The 17,855-nt window shown below is 44.0% G+C and overlaps 1 protein-coding gene across 1 annotated transcript in view; it reads right to left on the reverse strand.

The window, feature by feature from the left end:
• Nucleotides 1-17,855, reverse strand: part of SPTBN5 (spectrin beta, non-erythrocytic 5) — a 267,766-nt gene that overhangs the window by 229,480 nt on the left and 20,431 nt on the right. Inside the window, exons 4-6 of the mRNA XM_066608323.1 lie at nt 12,543-12,700; nt 12,100-12,328; nt 1,014-1,645 (exon numbers count right to left, since the gene is read on the reverse strand). Of these exons, the coding sequence (XP_066464420.1) occupies nt 1,014-1,645; nt 12,100-12,328; nt 12,543-12,700 (1,019 nt within the window). The remainder of the gene's footprint in view (nt 1-1,013; nt 1,646-12,099; nt 12,329-12,542; nt 12,701-17,855) is intronic.

Below are 17,855 nucleotides of genomic sequence, written 5' to 3' on the forward strand. Positions count from 1 at the left end.
CGTTCAATACTGAACGGACGCTATTTACACTGAAAGATGAGCGACCAGCTCATCGTCCATCATTTATGCTGCATAAAGGATGGATGATGAGCTGATCCCTCATCGTTCAGTGTAAATAGCAGTCATTCAGTACTGAACAGCCACTATGCTATGTCATGTCAATGGAGAGGGGCGGGAGAGCGAGAGGAGAGAAATCTCCTCCAGCCGCCCTGCTGTGAGCTAGCGATACTGGCTTCTGTGCAACAGCACGGGAGCTAGCATGTGTGGGGACGAGTGTCAGGCATCGTTTGTCCGACATTCATCCCGTCTAAATAACGCTTTATCCAAGGGTTCACTTGTTTTTCTTGCAACTGTAAATATTCATTGTCAGGTTTAATTTTTTATCACACTTCATGGGAGTTTTTTCACAGCATATTACGTGTGTGTTTTACGGCGCCTGATACACTGTGAAGTCAATGGACTTTCATTGAGTCATGTACATGTGCTGGTAGACACTGCGTGTCAATACGCAAAGAAATAGATCACAGCATGCTCTATTTCTCTGCGTACCAAGGAGGGTGAGCACTATACATTTGCATAGGCAGTCTCTGATTCGCTGCATACGAGTGGCGTTTTCATACACAAACCCGCTATGAAACAGAATAAGGAATTAAAAAACATATAAAAAGAGTCGCATTGTGCATGACCATGTGCGTGTGATACGCGGGTATGCACAGCACACTCGCAGCTATTCGCGGTCCCTGCTGGTAGACCCGCTATTTACAAATGTCGGCCGTGAATACAGCTGTGGACATGAGGCCTAATACATACAACTACTTTAAGATCCACTGGAAGACCGGACAAATGCATTTTAGATAGCTCTATCAGATACACATCCTCAACAAGACATGTATATGTACTATGTTAAATTTAATAGAAGGATTGTTTATGATATATCATGTAATATTAGCATATACTATAGGATTATACATTGTAGCATAAGAAAGTATTACAAGATAACCAAACAAACTTACTTTGTTATTATTGCTGCTTTGTTGTGGTAATTCTCGCTTTCTAAAAAGGAACACATCTCAGCGAGTGACTTGAACCGCTGTTCACGAGGTAGCACATCTGCTTCAATCGCTTCCAGTTTCTTAGTGGCAGCTTGCACCTGGGTGATATTGTTGTGTTTGAAATCTTGCCGGTGTACGACTTGTCTCATTTCTTGCAGGTAGGACTCTCTAAGGAAAGCCTTCTTTTGGAACATTTGAGCCAACTGCTCCAACCTCTCCAGTCTAAGTATCTCTTTCTGCAGAGCCTTCTCCCGCTCATATTCTGCTTTTTCCAAGATAGTCCAGTACTTTTCTATATCACTCAAAGATTTCCCATCAGGTGGAAAATAAGGTCGCAAATTATTGGCCTGTAGCTTGGTTCGGATGTTGAAATAATGAGCCTCAATCAAGCCTTTCTCTTGGTACTTTGCAGGTTTCTCTACTGTGCGATACGTTTTAAAATTTGCCAAGAGCTGCAACATACTATTGATGGAATTGGGGAAATGACGATCATTCATTTCCACAAGTTTCTGTTGGATCCACCTTAGAAGATCAGTTACGATGGCTTCATACTGGCTCTTTAGATTCTCAATTTCAAGAATTAGGGATATAATCTGGAAAGTTAAAACATACTGTAAGACTTGTAAATTCCAAAAGTTGTCCAAAGAAGTGTCATCAATTTTCATTACTACACCAACTTGTGATGTCTTGTCAGAATAAACTGGTATGATCTAAAGATACAACCAAGAATTCAGATCTAACAAATATTTAAAGGCTATCTGCACCTTTACCTTTCCACTGAGATATTACAGAGGGCTGTATGACAGTACCAGGGATAGCAGAGGAGAGGAGAGCTGAGAAAACTACTATTACAGAGGGCAGTAATTCATTACAGGTACATTTTCTGCTCTTATCAGCAGTGAAATGGAAATTGATCATGCCATTTTTTTACAGAATTAATCATGCAGCATAAATTACATGATACATTTTTTCTGCAGGTCAGTGCGATTACGATACCAAAATTATTTTTCTTTTATGTTTTTCCACTTTTGCACAATTAGAATTACTTTGGGGAAATTTTTATTTTTTCTACATTCAAAGTCCCATAACATTTTTAATTTTCTATCGACGGAGCTCTATGAGGGCTTGTTTTTTGTGTGACAAGCTGCAGTTTTTATTGGTACCATTTTGCGGTACATACAGCTTTTTGATCACTTCTATTGTGTTTTTTGGGAGGCAAATTTAACTATTTGAGCATTTTGCAGTTTTTTTAGTTGTCTTTTTTTTACGTGCAGGATAAATAGTGTGATCAATTTATTGAACAGGTTGTTACAGATACGAAGATACCAAATATGTGGGATTTTTAAAAATAGGGAAGTGCACCAAAAAGGTTTTTTTTTGTTACTTTGTGTTTTTTTTAACCCTATTTTTATTTTTACAGCTATGAGCACTATGACAATGCATTGCAGTACTACTGCGCTGCAATGCCTTAACACTTACAATAATGATCATAGGCAATAATAAGTCGGAACACCAGTATCTGGCATCCAGTTTCCATGGCAACCCATTGGACCTCCATGATGTAATTGCAGGTGGTCGATGACATCACAGAGGGAGTGCACTCTCTTTGTGAACCCTTTACATGCTACAATCTACATAGATCATGGCATTCAGGGGGTTAACAGCAGGGATTGCTGTTCTTATCAATACCCGATGTTGCAGCAGGAGGCCAGTAATAAGTCACAGTGAGCTCCCACTGCGGGATGGTGCAGGATCAGCTTCTGAGCCAGCGCCAGCCACAGAAGTACGTTTACATCCTGCTGCGTTAAAGGAGATGTCTCGAGGAAGCAGTTAATTTTTTTTTTTGCCCAGTCCCCCCCATTAAACATACATTACAAAGCCCCCCTGTAAATGACATTTCTAGCTGGTTCGTACTTACCGTTCCAGCGTTTCAGCAACTTATAAAAGTTTCCTCAAGATGGCCGCCGGCTCTTTCCCCGTCGCTCGCTGCAGCCCGACGTGCGCGCTCCCGAGACGCCGCCAGCTGTGTCTCCATGGCAACCGGACGCATCGCAGCCGCCGACCAGACGCCCCGCAGCCGCCGACCAGACAGCAGTTAACCGGCGCTAGCCCCCGGCTCCCCAGCGCTAGACCCTCAGCCCAGGTGAAGGCCCCGGAGCCCAGCGCTAGGTTCCGGAGCCCAGCGCTAGTTCCCCCGGCCTAGCGGCAGCCCCCCCGGCGCAGCCCGGCGCAGCGGCAGCCCCCCCCGGCCTAGCGACAGCCCCCCCATCACAGCGGCAGCCCCCCCCCGGCCTAGCGACAGCCCCCCCGGCCTAGCGACAGCCCCCCCGGCGCAGCCCGGCGCAGCGGCAGCCCCCCCCCGGCCTAGCGACAGCCCCCCCGGCGCAGCCCGGCGCAGCGGCAGCCCCCCCCCCCGGCCTAGCGACAGCCCCCCCGGCCTAGCGACAGCCCCCCCGGCGCAGCGGCAGCCCCCCCCCGGCCTAGCGACAGCCCCCCCATCACAGCGGCAGCCCCCCCGGCCTAGCGACAGCCCCCCCGGCCTAGCGACAGCCCCCCCGGCGCAGCGGCAGCCCCCCCCCGGCCTAGCGACAGCCCCCCCATCACAGCGGCAGCCCCCCCCCGGCCTAGCGACAGCCCCCCCCGGCGCAGCGACAGCCCCCCCGGCGCAGCGACAGCCCCCCCCCGACCCATCACTTACCTGGGAGGCTTCTCGGGGCTGCTGGGCTGGGCTGGGCTTCTCCGCTGGGCAGCTCCAGTTTCTGCACCTTCCTCTAACAGAGGATGGTGCAGAATGGCCGCTTCAGCGCGCTCCCGAGCAGTGACAGCTCGTCTGCGCATGCGCAGAAGAGCTGTAGCGGGGAGCACACTGAAGCGGCTCGTGCTGAATGGAGAAGACCGGACTGCGCAAGCGCGTCTAAAAAAGCAAGCTGCCAGCGAATTTAGACGGAACCATGGAGACGAGGACGCTAGCAACGGAGCAGGTAAGTGGAATAACTTCTGTATGGCTCATATTTAATGCACAATGTACATTACAAAGTGCATTAATATGGCCATACGGAAGTGTATAACCCCACTTGGTTTCGCGAGACCACCCCTTTAAATACCCCACAGCAAGGATGTTAACTTATGCCTTGTAGCGTTAGGCCTCCTGCACATGGGCATTGTGAAATCCGAAGCGGGATTCCACCTCTGGATTCTGCAGCAAATCCACCCCATAGCATGCTAAGGCAAATTACGATTTCCTGCCCATGAGCGGAAATCGATTGTGATTTTCCACTCCTGGGGAAAAAAAAAAAATCACAGCATGTTGTGATTTTATGTGGGCTACGCACGGCCAGCTTCCATTGAAGTCAATAGAAACTGTCTGTCCCGCGGCCATTCTGCAATCATCATTGACAGTGTGGCATCCTCTGTACTGCGCAAGTGTGCCGGCCAGCACATCAGCAGCAGAAGAGAAGACGCCAGACAGGTAAGCTGGGGTCATCGGCCGGGCACCAGGTCGAACTCCGCTGCGGGAATCCCGCATGTGGGGTCCGACCTGCCCGTGTGCAGGAGGCCTAAAGGGTTTAAAACATCCAAAATGTGCAGTAGAGAATGTTTTGTGCAAGTTTACAAAAGAAAATAAATGTAATAAAGATATATTAAAAAGTGTTGCCCACATAATTTTCAATCTACTTAGGTTACAAAAAAGTACTCAAGGCTAGATATTAACCAACTATCTGCTAAAAGGAAATGAAACTGCCACAACCCAGTGCAGTACAGAGCATTGTATCACAGAAGCGCAGCATAGCTGTTACAGGTATATCTGTAGACTCTTTCTATCAGAAACAGCAAATAACTGGATGCAATAGTAACTAAGGACCCATGCAAGAAGAGTGAAGCAGTGTTTTGCTGCTTTAACAAATATTTTATATAAATGCTAATGATGTACAAAGCTAAACACACTGGAGCTATACTTTAGATGCAATGCTGGGGACTGTGTCCGTAGGGAAAGCGGATCGTTTATACACATGGTTTATACTGACACCTCTATGGATGGGATAAAACTATGGAAACAATCATCCAGAGACTTTCTACATGACAAAACACGTCAAAAATATTCAGATCCCTGAATCAGACTTTGTGAACCAAATGGCCTATTTGTATCTAACCCAAAAACATTTTAAATGCCAACTACAAGATGAGTTAAGTATTTTAATATTCACTTTTTTTCATCTATATTCGGTTCCTGATCATGTACTTGCATACACTTCATCAGACCAATTCTCCGGTGTCTGACATTTCTACCTACTGTAGGTGTCTTTCATGGACAACAGTTACCCACCTCTAAGGCAACAGTGGGCAGAGCCTGTCCCTGCATCATTATGCCTGCATTGATATTCTGCCATCTCAGCCAGGTGTTGCTGAATGATCCTAACAGGTGCATGGGCATTTCCAAAAAAAAGACAGAAGAAGGCACGGATGCTTCACCAGCAGTTAGTCTAGTTGGTCTTAATAACCAGGTCACAGTGATAGCCCGAAATAACTCATGGGAGATTGTCATTATTCCCACCTTTTAAAGGGACACGTATGTGTTTTTTCCTTTGCACTGTTAAAGTGGTGTTTCTATAAATCTCATGTAAATGTTTCTTTTTTTTGTAGTATTCAACTGTGTTATCTAAGTTTATGTTTTCACAGGGGACTATTTCATTATATATATTTTATACAAACACATTTTTGCCAGTCGCAATCCTATTAAGGAGGATTACTGAAGCTCCTTTCAGTGAAGGTAAGATTAAACTGATGTCTCTCTACTTGGAGATATGTCACTTATTAGAAAAGGGCAAAGCTTGATTCTCGGCTATAAATATCAGTTGTTAATTGACTTAGGGTAAAATACACAATTAAATGATAAAGCATGCAATTAAAAGTAAATCTGCATGAAAAGACGTGAGCTTTATTCATTATGCCATCACTGATGTTTCAGCATGGAACAGTGTTATTTTTATGTATTTTCCAGGATACCTTCTTCAGGTCTTTAGCGCTGGCGTATTTGGCATAGTTTGCAATAATACTGTGTAATAAGCAGCTTAATATGTAGCAGCTGTTTGATAAATATGGCTCAATTCACCTTAAACCATTTTCAGGAGTCTTATAGGATAGGCAAGTTTTAAACCTGCAACACATTGAAAAATCTGCCATTGTCTATTACATGCAAAAATAATACGGTACTTACTAATACATGTACATATACAAGTTACTTACAGGGCAAAAACAACACATTTCATGCAGGATGATGCATAATATTTAGCAGTGTTTCTTAAGCAATCTATCCAAATTACATCACATTATTTAGTACAAATCAGCACAGGAAATTCCAAACAAAGTGCAGCCATAACTTCTTTCTTGTGGCAAAAGGGGCTAAAACGTGGAAAAGTAAAGGTGGTAATGCCTGGTAGTAACTGGTCACTCTATAGCTCATACATTGGTTGGCACTGGAATTGGCACAAAGTGGGCCTAGAGAATGTGCTACAGCCATCATCCACAGTACATACACTACCGTTCAAAAGTTTGGGGTCACATTGAAATGTCCTTATTTTTGAAGGAAAAGCACTGTACTTTTCAATGAAGATAACTTTAAACTAGTCCTAACTTTAAACAAATGCACTCTATACATTGCTAATGTGGTAAATGACTATTCTAGCTGCAAATGCCTGGTTTTTTGTGCAATATCTACAAAGGTGAATAGAGGCCCATTTCCAGCAACTATCACTCCAGTGTTCTAATGGTACAATGTGTTTGCTCATTGGCTCAGAAGGCTAATTGATGATTAGAAAACCCTTGTGCAATCATGTTCACACATCTGAAAACAGTCTAGCTCGTTACAGAATCTACAAAACTGACCTTCCTGTGAGCAGATTGAGTTTCTGGAGCATCACATTTGTGGGGTCAATTAAACGCTCAAAATGGCCAGAAAAAGAGAACTTTCATCTGAAACTCGACAGTCTATTCTTGTTCTTAGAAATGAAGGCTATTCCATGCGAGAAATTGCTAAGAAATTGAAGATTTCCTACAACGGTGTGTACTACTCCCTTCAGAGGACAGCACAAACAGGCTCTAACCAGAGTAGAAAAAGAAGTGGGAGGCCGCGTTGCACAACTAAGCAAGAAGATAAGCACATTAGAGTCTCTAGTTTGAGAAACAGACGCCTCACAGGTACCCAACTGGCATCTTCATTAAATAGTACCCGCAAAACACCAGTGTCAACATCTACAGTGAAGAGGCGGCTGCGGGATTTTGGGCTTCAGGGCAGAGTGGCAAAGAAAAAGCCATATCTGAGACTGGCCAATAAAAGAAAAAGATTAAGATGGGCAAAAGAACACAGACATTGGACAGAGGAAGACTGGAAAAAAGTGTTGTGGACGGATGAATCCAAGTTTGAGGTGTTTGGATCACAAAGAAGAACGTTTGTGAGACGCAGAACAAATGAAAAGATGCTGGAAGAATGCCTGACGCCATCTGTTAAGCATGGTGGAGGTAATGTGATGGTCTGGGGTTGCTTTGGTGCTGGTAAGGTGGGAGATTTGTACAGGGTAAAAGGGATTCTGAATAAGGAAGGCTATCACTCCATTTTGCAACGCCATGCCATACCCAGTGGACAGCGCTTGATTGGAACCAATTCCATCCTACAACAGGACAATGACCCCAAACACACCTCCAAATTGTGCAAGAACTATTTACAGCAGAAGCAGGCAGCTGGTATTCTATCGGTAATGGAGTGGCCAGCGCAGTCACCAGATCTGAACCCCATTGAGCTGTTGTGGGAGCAGCTTGACCGTATGGTATGCCAGAAGTGCCCATCCAACCAATCCAACTTGTGGGAGATGCTTCTAGAAGCGTGGGGTGCAATTTCACAAGCTTACCTCAACAAATTAACAGCTAGAATGTCAAAGGTGTGCAATGCTGTAATTGCTGCAAAAGGAGGATTCTTTGACGAAAGCAAAGTTTGATGTAAAAACAATGTTATTTCAAATACAAATCATTATTTCTAACCTTGTCAATGTCTTGACTCTATTTTCTATTCATTTCACAACGCATGGTGGTGAATAAGTGTGACTTTTCATGGAAAACACAAAATTGTTTGGGTGACCCCAAACTTTTGAACGGTAGTGTATGCATGTCAAAATTTTGGCATGATTGACAGCTAATGAGGCCTAGATGTCAACATAGTTTGGTTGCTGAGGCCCCAGAAAAAAACATTTTAGAATCCGAAAGAAACCTGAGAGAGATAAGGCCCATTTACACAGAGCGATTGCTCAAAAATCGCTACAAAACCAATCGTTCGAGCAATAATCGGTGTATCTAAATGCGCGCCCATCGTGCGGTTTTCGGGCACTACTAGCTGATCATTAAATTCAGTCCAACCTAAAAATTGTGCTTCAGACTTATCAGTTGTTCTCCACAGGGAGTGCTGATGTCATTGTTTCCCCCTGGAGAACAAAGGATCTGAGCGCAGATAAGAGCCCTTGGGCTATTAACTGCATTCATGGAAGGCTTCATTTGCACACTTAATTGCTATTAATTAGCTGAGTAGCTACTTAATAGTTTATGCAAAATAATTGCTGAAAGCGGTCACTCAAACTGTCGTTTGAGCGATCTTTGAGCTATCATCGCTCCGTGTAAATGGGCCTATAGGGTGTATGTCCAAATCTACAGATACCCGCCAAATTGGTGCTGCTGACTCCTAAACTAGCTTCCCAATCCGACAATCCATGGCCCCTTAATTCAAGTATTAATGGGCACAAGCCTCCTAATACATCTGTCACCTCTTGGGCTACGCATGCGCCTCCTCCCGAAATCTATAGCAGATAAAACCTGCTGTAGATTTCTGCTATAATTTACATCACTTTGTGGTGTAAGTGAATTTGTTGGGCAATGGGTGTTCCCACTTGCTTTTTTTTTAATTAACAAAAGTGGTGAGAGGTGCAGATAATGCTGAAAAGTTTCGAATTTTTGCGCAGGCATGACTTGTGCAAAATTTTTCTTTTTTTAACATCTCAATTCTAGAATAAAAATGTTTATGGATTCACCCCTATGTGTGAAATCAGCCAGAAGGTGGCAAAACAGACAGACAATATCTAATAATTATAGCTATGTTGCTAAAAGTAATAAAATGTGAGCGTATAAACAATATATACCATGTATTTATATATACATAATACAAATAGATATGCTGCTGTCAAATGCATTCTGCAGAGGACCAAAGGCTAACCTGTCTGCACACTGCTAAACCTCTTATTGCTCTACAGTTTACAGAAAACCCTTTGTGTCAGTGGAAAAATGTAATTCTCAGACTGTTTCTGTTTGCTACTGACATAATACAGATGTCCATAATTATGTAGAAACACGCAGGGCATAAATGTAAAACAGGGCAAACAAATACATAGAAGTTGTCCTTGGCAACCCATTAGTAAGTGACTTTCTTGTTTCAACGTGTAATAGGAACTGACAGCTGGCGTCTTATCTGCTGTCTGGACAACACATGAACCACTGTTTTGCACCAGTCTTTAGGAATACACCTGGCGTTTCCCTTTTTATTAACTTTTTAAAGGGGTTCTCTGACTTCAGGAAAACCCTTGTCATCGGGTCCACCATTTATTGAAATAGCAAACCAGCAGTTATCTCAGCCTGCTCCGTTGTAAGTCTTCTGCTGCCGCTCAGGAGCCCCTGCGATGTCACTTACAAGTTGTAGTAACCAATGACAGTGCTTAGTGATCATGGCTGAGTGCTGTCATTGGCTGCTACAGCAGATTTATGGGCCATCACAGCTGCCTGTAAACAGTCAGTGGAGACCACAGCCATCAGCATGAGGACAAACAGGGGAGCGGAGAGTGGTAAGTAATTGCTAATTTATCATTTTAATTCATGAGTGGCCGGTTGACAGAGGTTTCCCTTAACTTGGACAACCCATTTCACTACCAAGCCAATTTTGGCATTAAAGTGACCCCCCCACGCTATGCTCCGTTCCCCCCCGGAACTACTTATTAACTCTTTCTGGGGAGGATGGAAAAAAAGTAAAATATCACCATTGAGTTTGTGTTTTAAATTTTGCGCTATTGACTGGGCAGAATAACTAATGTGTTACTTTTATTCTATGGATCTGTACAATTATGCTGAGAATACTTAATGCATTAATTTGTGCTTTTTGATTGATTGCTTCTTCAGAAAAGCGCAGTTTGCATCAGAACACAAATCTCGCAATGACTTGTGAGATCTCACATTCCAAGACTGTCTGGACCCACAGGTGGGTCATGCTGGGATGGACGTAGGTATGATAGGAGTCACAAACCTGAACTGTGTGGCTGACTTTCTCGGAAAAGTATGTGAAGATACAGGACCGTATGTAGCCTTTTATAAAACATTTTATAATGGATCCCAATCAGTTAAAGTTTTATAGAGGGTTGAGAAGGGGCTGGGGAGTTTAAAATAAAGATAGGTACAGTAGGTTCAGGCAATATAGGTTCACTAGGTTCAGCTGATAGGGGCTTTTTAATATAAGCCTTCCCATTTTGTACATTTACGTCATGATAGAGGAAGGGGTTCAACAGTACATATGATCGTATATCAAACATTTTATATACATTCATTGTTGTGCATTTAACCAGCCTTATACATAGAAAAAAAATACCCAATTATAAAGAAAACGTACAATTGCACTACTGAAAAACCAGGATCATTTTCTCCTATTCTGCTTATCTTGTACGGAACAATTTGCCCCAATCCGAACAGTGTTTCAGTATTAGTCACTGAGGTGGCGGCTATTCCAGGACCACACGCCACAACATTAGGAATAATATACACTGCTCCTATTTTATTGTAAGCAAATTATAGATGTGGCTGTTATTTTTGCTGTGGATTTTCTGGATGTTTCTGAATAAAGCCTACAATATTTTCTACTGCATGGATACTAGAAGCTCACTCTTTTGGGCTATAACTGCACCCTACACATCCGTACAGCCTTTATAGAGGTGAGACGGTTTCATCAGTCACATGAAATCATTCCAGCATACCCTGACCTAGTCCACATTATCTTCTACCTTCTAGATGTAAATTCTGGTAGCAACTGCTCTGCTAGCTACCTGCCCAGACATTACATAAGAAGTTATTGCCAGATAGGGTTCCTAATCACAAACTGTAATGCAACAGAGACAGCAAACTGTGCCCTGTGCAACTGCAAGAAGTCACAGGCAGTTTGCACACTATAGTAACCCCAGGAAGGGCAAAGCTGACTAATTGGTAATAGTATTACATCAACTACAGGAAACAGTAAGTAGCCTGGAGTAGATTCTACAATGGCAGAATTCATAGGGCTATGAAGATTTGTGGTTCTCACCCCAAACATTCTTGTTTCAGTTTAATGCAATGACCAAGTATATTCTACACAGATTTCTGGTTAATAGTTAAATGTAAACATAAGAGTCAGTAAAAGCGAATCTGTCAGCTGCGATGAGCCGCATGAAGTTATGAGCTCTTAGTTGCTAAAATGCTCAACACAGAGATGTGACTCTTATACTTACCCTTCTCCGCTTTCTCCCACTGCCCGCTCTCAAAGCTGCAGATGCATGCAAATCATAAACTACATAGGACTAGTCCTCTCATTCTATGCTTGTGCCTATGTAGTCCACAGTAAGCATGCAGCCACGGCTTTGCAAGACAACAACGGGAGTATGCTAAGGAGGGTAGATATAAGAGTCACTTTCCTGGATTTGGGATGTCAGCACCTTTGAGTCCATGACTTTAATTTATGGAGTTTATAAGAGCTGACAGATTCTCTTTAAAGATTGCCTTTTATGAGTTCTAATGTTTTTGACATACCATAGAAAATAATCAGTAGCTCATACCTTGGGGTCTGTAAAATTATTGACCATCGCTAATGTCCAAACCCACACAGTACCCAAACACTTTTGGCACCACTCAAGATATGCACAATTGTTGTGTCTATAGGTGGTGCTGATTCAAACAGAAGATAGACAGACAGACAGATTTTTATACAAGGGTTTTAACTTACATAGCCAATCCTTTTCTGAACCGTTTGGCCCTGTTTCATCTTGGAAAAGTAATGGTAATACAGAGACACATATGTCATTATGGACCTCTCATCTGGTTGTGGGACAGTGAGATCTTCAGCATCCAGCAGCTTGGATATGCCCAGCTTGGTTTCTGCCACATTAAAGGCATTATTCAAGTTGTACAAGGGATTGGTTGCTCTGAGAGAGTGGTAGTCAATGAGATCAGGCCTGTGGGATACAGAACATTACATACAAGCATTGCACATGGAAAAGCAATTCAGTTATATATTAAAGCTGCAGTCACACTGCATTATAGTTTATGGGAGGTACAGGAATCAATCTCTTGTAAATGGGGGAGGGGTTAAAATTCCTATTATATACATTGATGAGGTTCCGTTTTCAGCTTCATAGTATAGACTACGTGTACGAAGCACACAAATACCTGTGAGCATGGATGAGAGCGTTGAATGCAAGGCCGTCCCGCCAACTTCTGGAAAAGTCCTGTACATCTACATTTGTGTAGGGTGCCGTTTTAATTTGGCACCATATAAGCAGAGCTTCTTTGGCAGATGCCTTAGCTGCACTTGCACCAAACTCTTCCTGTCAAATTGAAAAGACAAAATCCAAATAATTTTTGCTGATCTACTGCTACTGGGAGAACCACTATTTGTCTCATATTTGCCTTACAATTTTAAAAGTACTAGTTAGTTTTACACATAAAACATTTCCATCGATTCTCATTACTTGACTGTTTTTTGTCAACCATGGGTGTCAACTGTTAAGTCTTTTACTGGATGGTATGGGCATAACACCCCAGGGATCCATAATACACTTCATAGTTGCGCAGGTTGTTATATATCACCCTTAGCAGCAATGTTTAGTACATAGTAGTTCATAAATCCTCAATTAGAAAGACTCTTCTACAGGTTAGGGTGTATTCACATGGCCGAGAGTGAGTTGCGCCCGTCCATGTGCTGTGCGATTTACGGGGTACCACACATCTGCATGTTCTATTCTTGTCACTGCCAAAGAAAAACTGCTCATGTAAATACACGCATTGCAGATAATGGGTTGTATTTTCGAAAGGCGTTTGTGTGTCTCGCAAGACACAAAAAACTCACAATTTTCTCACCCATGTGAATGCACCCTTAGGCGACTCTCACACATGCGCTTGTAAAAATGCTGCACTAACGCAGCATTGACTACGTTTTCAGCTGCGTTGACGTGCATTTTTGACAGCACCTGACTGCATTTTCAGCACAGTTATAAACGCAGCCAGGCAAGCTGATAGTGCCAGAAGTGAAAAAACGTAGTCAAAAACGTGGTAACCACATTCTACCCCATCCATTTCAATGAGCAAAGCATCGCGTTTTTAAACGCAGAAATGCATGAGAATAGAACGGACAGTACTTGAAAAACACAGCGTTAAAAATGTTGTGTTTTAGCGCATGTCTAAGAAGCCCAATTGAAATCAATGGGAGCGTTGACAGTGTTTAGCGCTGTGCTGAAAATGCAGCGTTAAATGGTGGAAAAAAACACGTGTGAGAGTGGCCTTAGTTTAATCTCCCTTCCCCAAGTATGAGGGGAGTCATCATGTAGGGTAAGGGTGCGTTCACATGCAAAGGAATTGTTACAAATTTTCTGAGGCAGAAAAATCTGCAATTAAAATCCTTACCAGACTTCACCCATTTTGTTATGGATCTGCAATAAAATCCATACCAAAATCTGCACTGAATGTGAATTTTCTTTCCACTGTGGAAAATTGACACCAAATTCACCACATGTGAATGCATCATAGTACACGGATGGGTTGGGAAGTAGTCTAGATGACAATACGTCTAATATTAAACGTATTCGCATTGCAACACCATCCCAATTGCTTAGTTTCATTTGCACTGGACTTGTGTTGTGAACATCTTTAAATGTTACTAGCTGATATACCCGGCTTCGCCCGAGTTAATTTGGTACTGGTGTTTATCTGGTGTTCACACGGAAAATCTTATGAAGTCGTGGTTACTTTAGAGATAGCGGAAAAACATATGTTCACCATTTTGCATAGTTCTCTGCGTTACCCAGGAAACACCATGTGGAGGCAACCATGCGACGTTTCCTTTATATAAAATGACATCAGGAAGTGAGAGAATTAGATTACGTACATAAAATTTGGACACTAATTCTTTTGCGCTTAGAATTGAATAATCGAGTTGGGACCCATTAACTTTTCATATTTATGACATAATCAATGCTTGTGCCAAATTTCATATTTCTATGACATTGGGAAGTGAGAGATTTAGATTATGTATGTAAAATTTGGACACTAATTCTTTTGCGCAGAGAATTGAATAATGGAGTTGGGACCCATTAGCTTTTCCTATTTATGACAATCAATGCTCGTGCCAAATTTCCCGTTTCTATGACACCGGAAAGTGAGAAAATTACATTCCGCACGTAAAATTTGGACGCTAATTCTTTTGCGCATAGAATTGAATAATGGAGTTGGGACCCATTAGCTTTTCCTATTTATGACATAATCAATGCTTGTACCAAATTTCCTGTTTCTATGACACCGGAAAGTGAAAAAATTACATTCCGCATGTAAAATTTCGACGCCAATTCTTTTGCGCTAGAATTGAGTAATCGAGTTGGGACCTATGAATTTTTCCTATTTATGACATAATCAATGCTCGTGCCAAATTTCACGTTTCTTTGACACCGGAAAGTGAGAAAATTAGATTCCGTACGTAAAATTTGGACGCTAATTCTTTTGCGCATAGAATTGAATAATCGAGTTGGGACCCATTAACTTTTCCTATTTATGACATAATCAATGCCCGTGCCAAATTTCATGTTTCTATCACAATGGGAAGTGAGAGATTTAGATTATGTACGTAAAATTTGGACACTAATTCTTTTGCGCATAGAATTGAATAATGGAGTTGGGACCCACTAGCTTTTCTTATTTATGACTAGAGATGAGCGAGCACCAAAATGCTCGGGTGCTCGTTATTCGGGACGAACTTTTCGCGATGCTCGAGGGTTCGTTTCGAGTAACGAACCCCATTGAAGTCAATGGGCGACCCGAGCATTTTTGTATTTCGCCGATGCTCGCTAAGGTTTCCTTGTGTGAAAATCTGGGCAATTCAAGAAAGTGATGGGAACGACACAGCAACGGATAGGGCAGGCGAGGGGCTACATGTTGGGCTGCATCTCAAGTTCACAGGTCCCACTATTAAGCCACAATAGCGGCAAGAGTGGGCCCCCCCTCTCCCAAAAACTTTTACTTCTGAAAAGCCCTCATTAGCATGGCATACCTTAGCTAAGCACCACACTACCTCCAACAAAGCACAATCACTGCCTGCATGACACTCCACTGCCACTTCTCCTGGGTTACATGCTGCCCAACCGCCCCCCCTCCCCCCCACAGCGCACACCAAAGTGTCCCTGCGCAGCCTTCAGCTGCCCTAATGCCTCACCACCCTCATGTCTATTTAGAAGTGCGTCTGCCATGAGGAGGAACCGCAGGCACACACTGCAGAGGTTGGCACGGCTAGGCAGCGACCCTCTTTAAAAGTGGCGGGGCGATAGCCCACAATGCTGTACAGAAGCAATGAGAAATAGAATCCTGTGCCACTGCCATCAGGAGCTGCACACGTGGGCATAGCAATGGGGAACCTATGTGTCACACACTATTCATTCTGTCAAGGTGTCTCTGCATGCCCCAGTCAGACCGGGCTTTTTAATTCATAGACACAGGCAGGTACAACTCCCTATTGTGAAGTCCCTGTCGACCGACAGCATGGGTGGCTTCCTGGAACCCACCGGCGGTACATAAAAATATCCCATTGCAGTGCCCAACACAGCTGAGGTAGTAATGTCGTGCTTAATGCAGGTGGGCTTCGGCCCACACTGCATGCCCCAGTCAGACTGGGGTTCTTTAGAAGTGGAAACAGATGCATTTATAATTCCCTGTGGACCCACAGCAGGGGTGGGTGCCAGGAAGCCAGCGGCGGTACATAGAAATATCCCATTGCATTGCCCAACACAGCTGAGGTAGTAATGTCGTGCTTAATGCAGGTGGGCTTCGGCCCACACTGCATGCCCCAGTCAGACTGGGGTTCTTTACAAGTGGACACAGATGCATTTATAATTCCCTGTGGACCCACAGCAGGGGTGGGTGCCAGGAAGCCACCGGCGGTACATAGAAATATCCCATTGCATTGCTCAACACAGCTGAGGTAGTAATGTCGTGCTTAATGCAGGTGGGCTTCGGCCCACACTGCATGCCCCAGTCAGACTGGGGTTCTTTAGAAGTGGAAACAGATGCATTTATAATTCCCTGTGGACCCACAGCAGGGGTGGGTGCCAGGAAGCCAGCGGCGGTACATAGAAATATCCCATTGCATTGCCCAACACAGCTGAGGTAGTAATGTCGTGCTTAATGCAGGTGGGCTTCGGCCCACACTGCATGCCCCAGTCAGACTGGGGTTCTTTACAAGTGGACACAGATGCATTTATAATTCCCTGTGGACCCACAGCAGGGGTGGGTGCCAGGAAGCCACCGGCGGTACATAGAAATATCCCATTGCATTGCTCAACACAGCTGAGGTAGTAATGTCGTGCTTAATGCAGGTGGGCTTCGGCCCACACTGCATGCCCCAGTCTGACTGGGGTTCTTTTCAAGTGTACAGATGTAGTAAAAACTCCGTGTGCACCTACAGCATGGGTGGGTGCCAGGAAGCCACCGGCGGTACATAGAAATATCCCATTGCATTGCCCAACACAGCTGAGGTAGTAATGTCGTGCTTAATGCAGGTGGGCTAAAAATTTATTTGATTACACTGTAGGCGAGGGCCCACAAAAATTGCTGTATCAACAGTACTAATGTACCTGAAAAAAATTGGCCATGGCCAACCAAGAGGGCAGGTGAAACCCATTAATCGCTTTGGTTAATGTGGCTTAAGTGGTAACTAGGCCTGGAGGCAGCCCAGTTTAACGAAAAATTGGTTCAAGTTAAAGTTCCAACGCTTTTCAGAGCATTGAAACATCTAAAAATTGTTTAGAAAAATTATGAGTGAGCCTTGTGGCCCTAAGAAAAATTGCCCGTTCAGCGTGATTACGTGAGGTTTCAGGAGGAGGAGCAGGAGGAGGAGGAGGAGGAATATTAGACACAGATTGATGAAGCAGAAATGTCCCCGTTTTGGATGGTGAGAGAGAACGTAGCTTCCATCCGCGGGTGCAGCCTACGTATTGCTTACGTATCGCTGCTGTCCGCTGGTGGAGAAGAGAAGTCTGGGGAAATCCAGGCTTTGTTCATCTTGATGAGTGTAAGCCTGTCGGCACTGTCGGTTGACAGGCGGGTACGCTTATCTGTGATGATTCCCCCAGCCGCACTAAACACCCTCTCCGACAAGACGCTAGCCGCAGGACAAGCAAGCACCTCCAGGGCATACAGCGCTAGTTCAGGCCACGTGTCCAGCTTCGACACCCAGTAGTTGTAGGGGGCAGAGGCGTCACGGAGGACAGTCGTGCGATCGGCTACGTACTCCCTCACCATCCTTTTACAGTGCTCCCGCCGACTCAGCCTTGACTGGGGAGCGGTGACACAGTCTTGCTGGGGAGCCATAAAGCTGGCCAGGCCCTTAAAGACTGTTGCACTGTCTGGGCTGTACATGCTGCTCGATCTACGCACCTCCCCTGCTACATGGCCCTCGGAACTGCGCCTTCTGCCACTAGCGCTGTCGGATGGGAATTTTAC

This window comes from Eleutherodactylus coqui, chromosome 6, assembly GCF_035609145.1.
Source record: "Eleutherodactylus coqui strain aEleCoq1 chromosome 6, aEleCoq1.hap1, whole genome shotgun sequence".
In the NCBI taxonomy this organism is placed as follows: domain Eukaryota; kingdom Metazoa; phylum Chordata; class Amphibia; order Anura; family Eleutherodactylidae; genus Eleutherodactylus; species Eleutherodactylus coqui.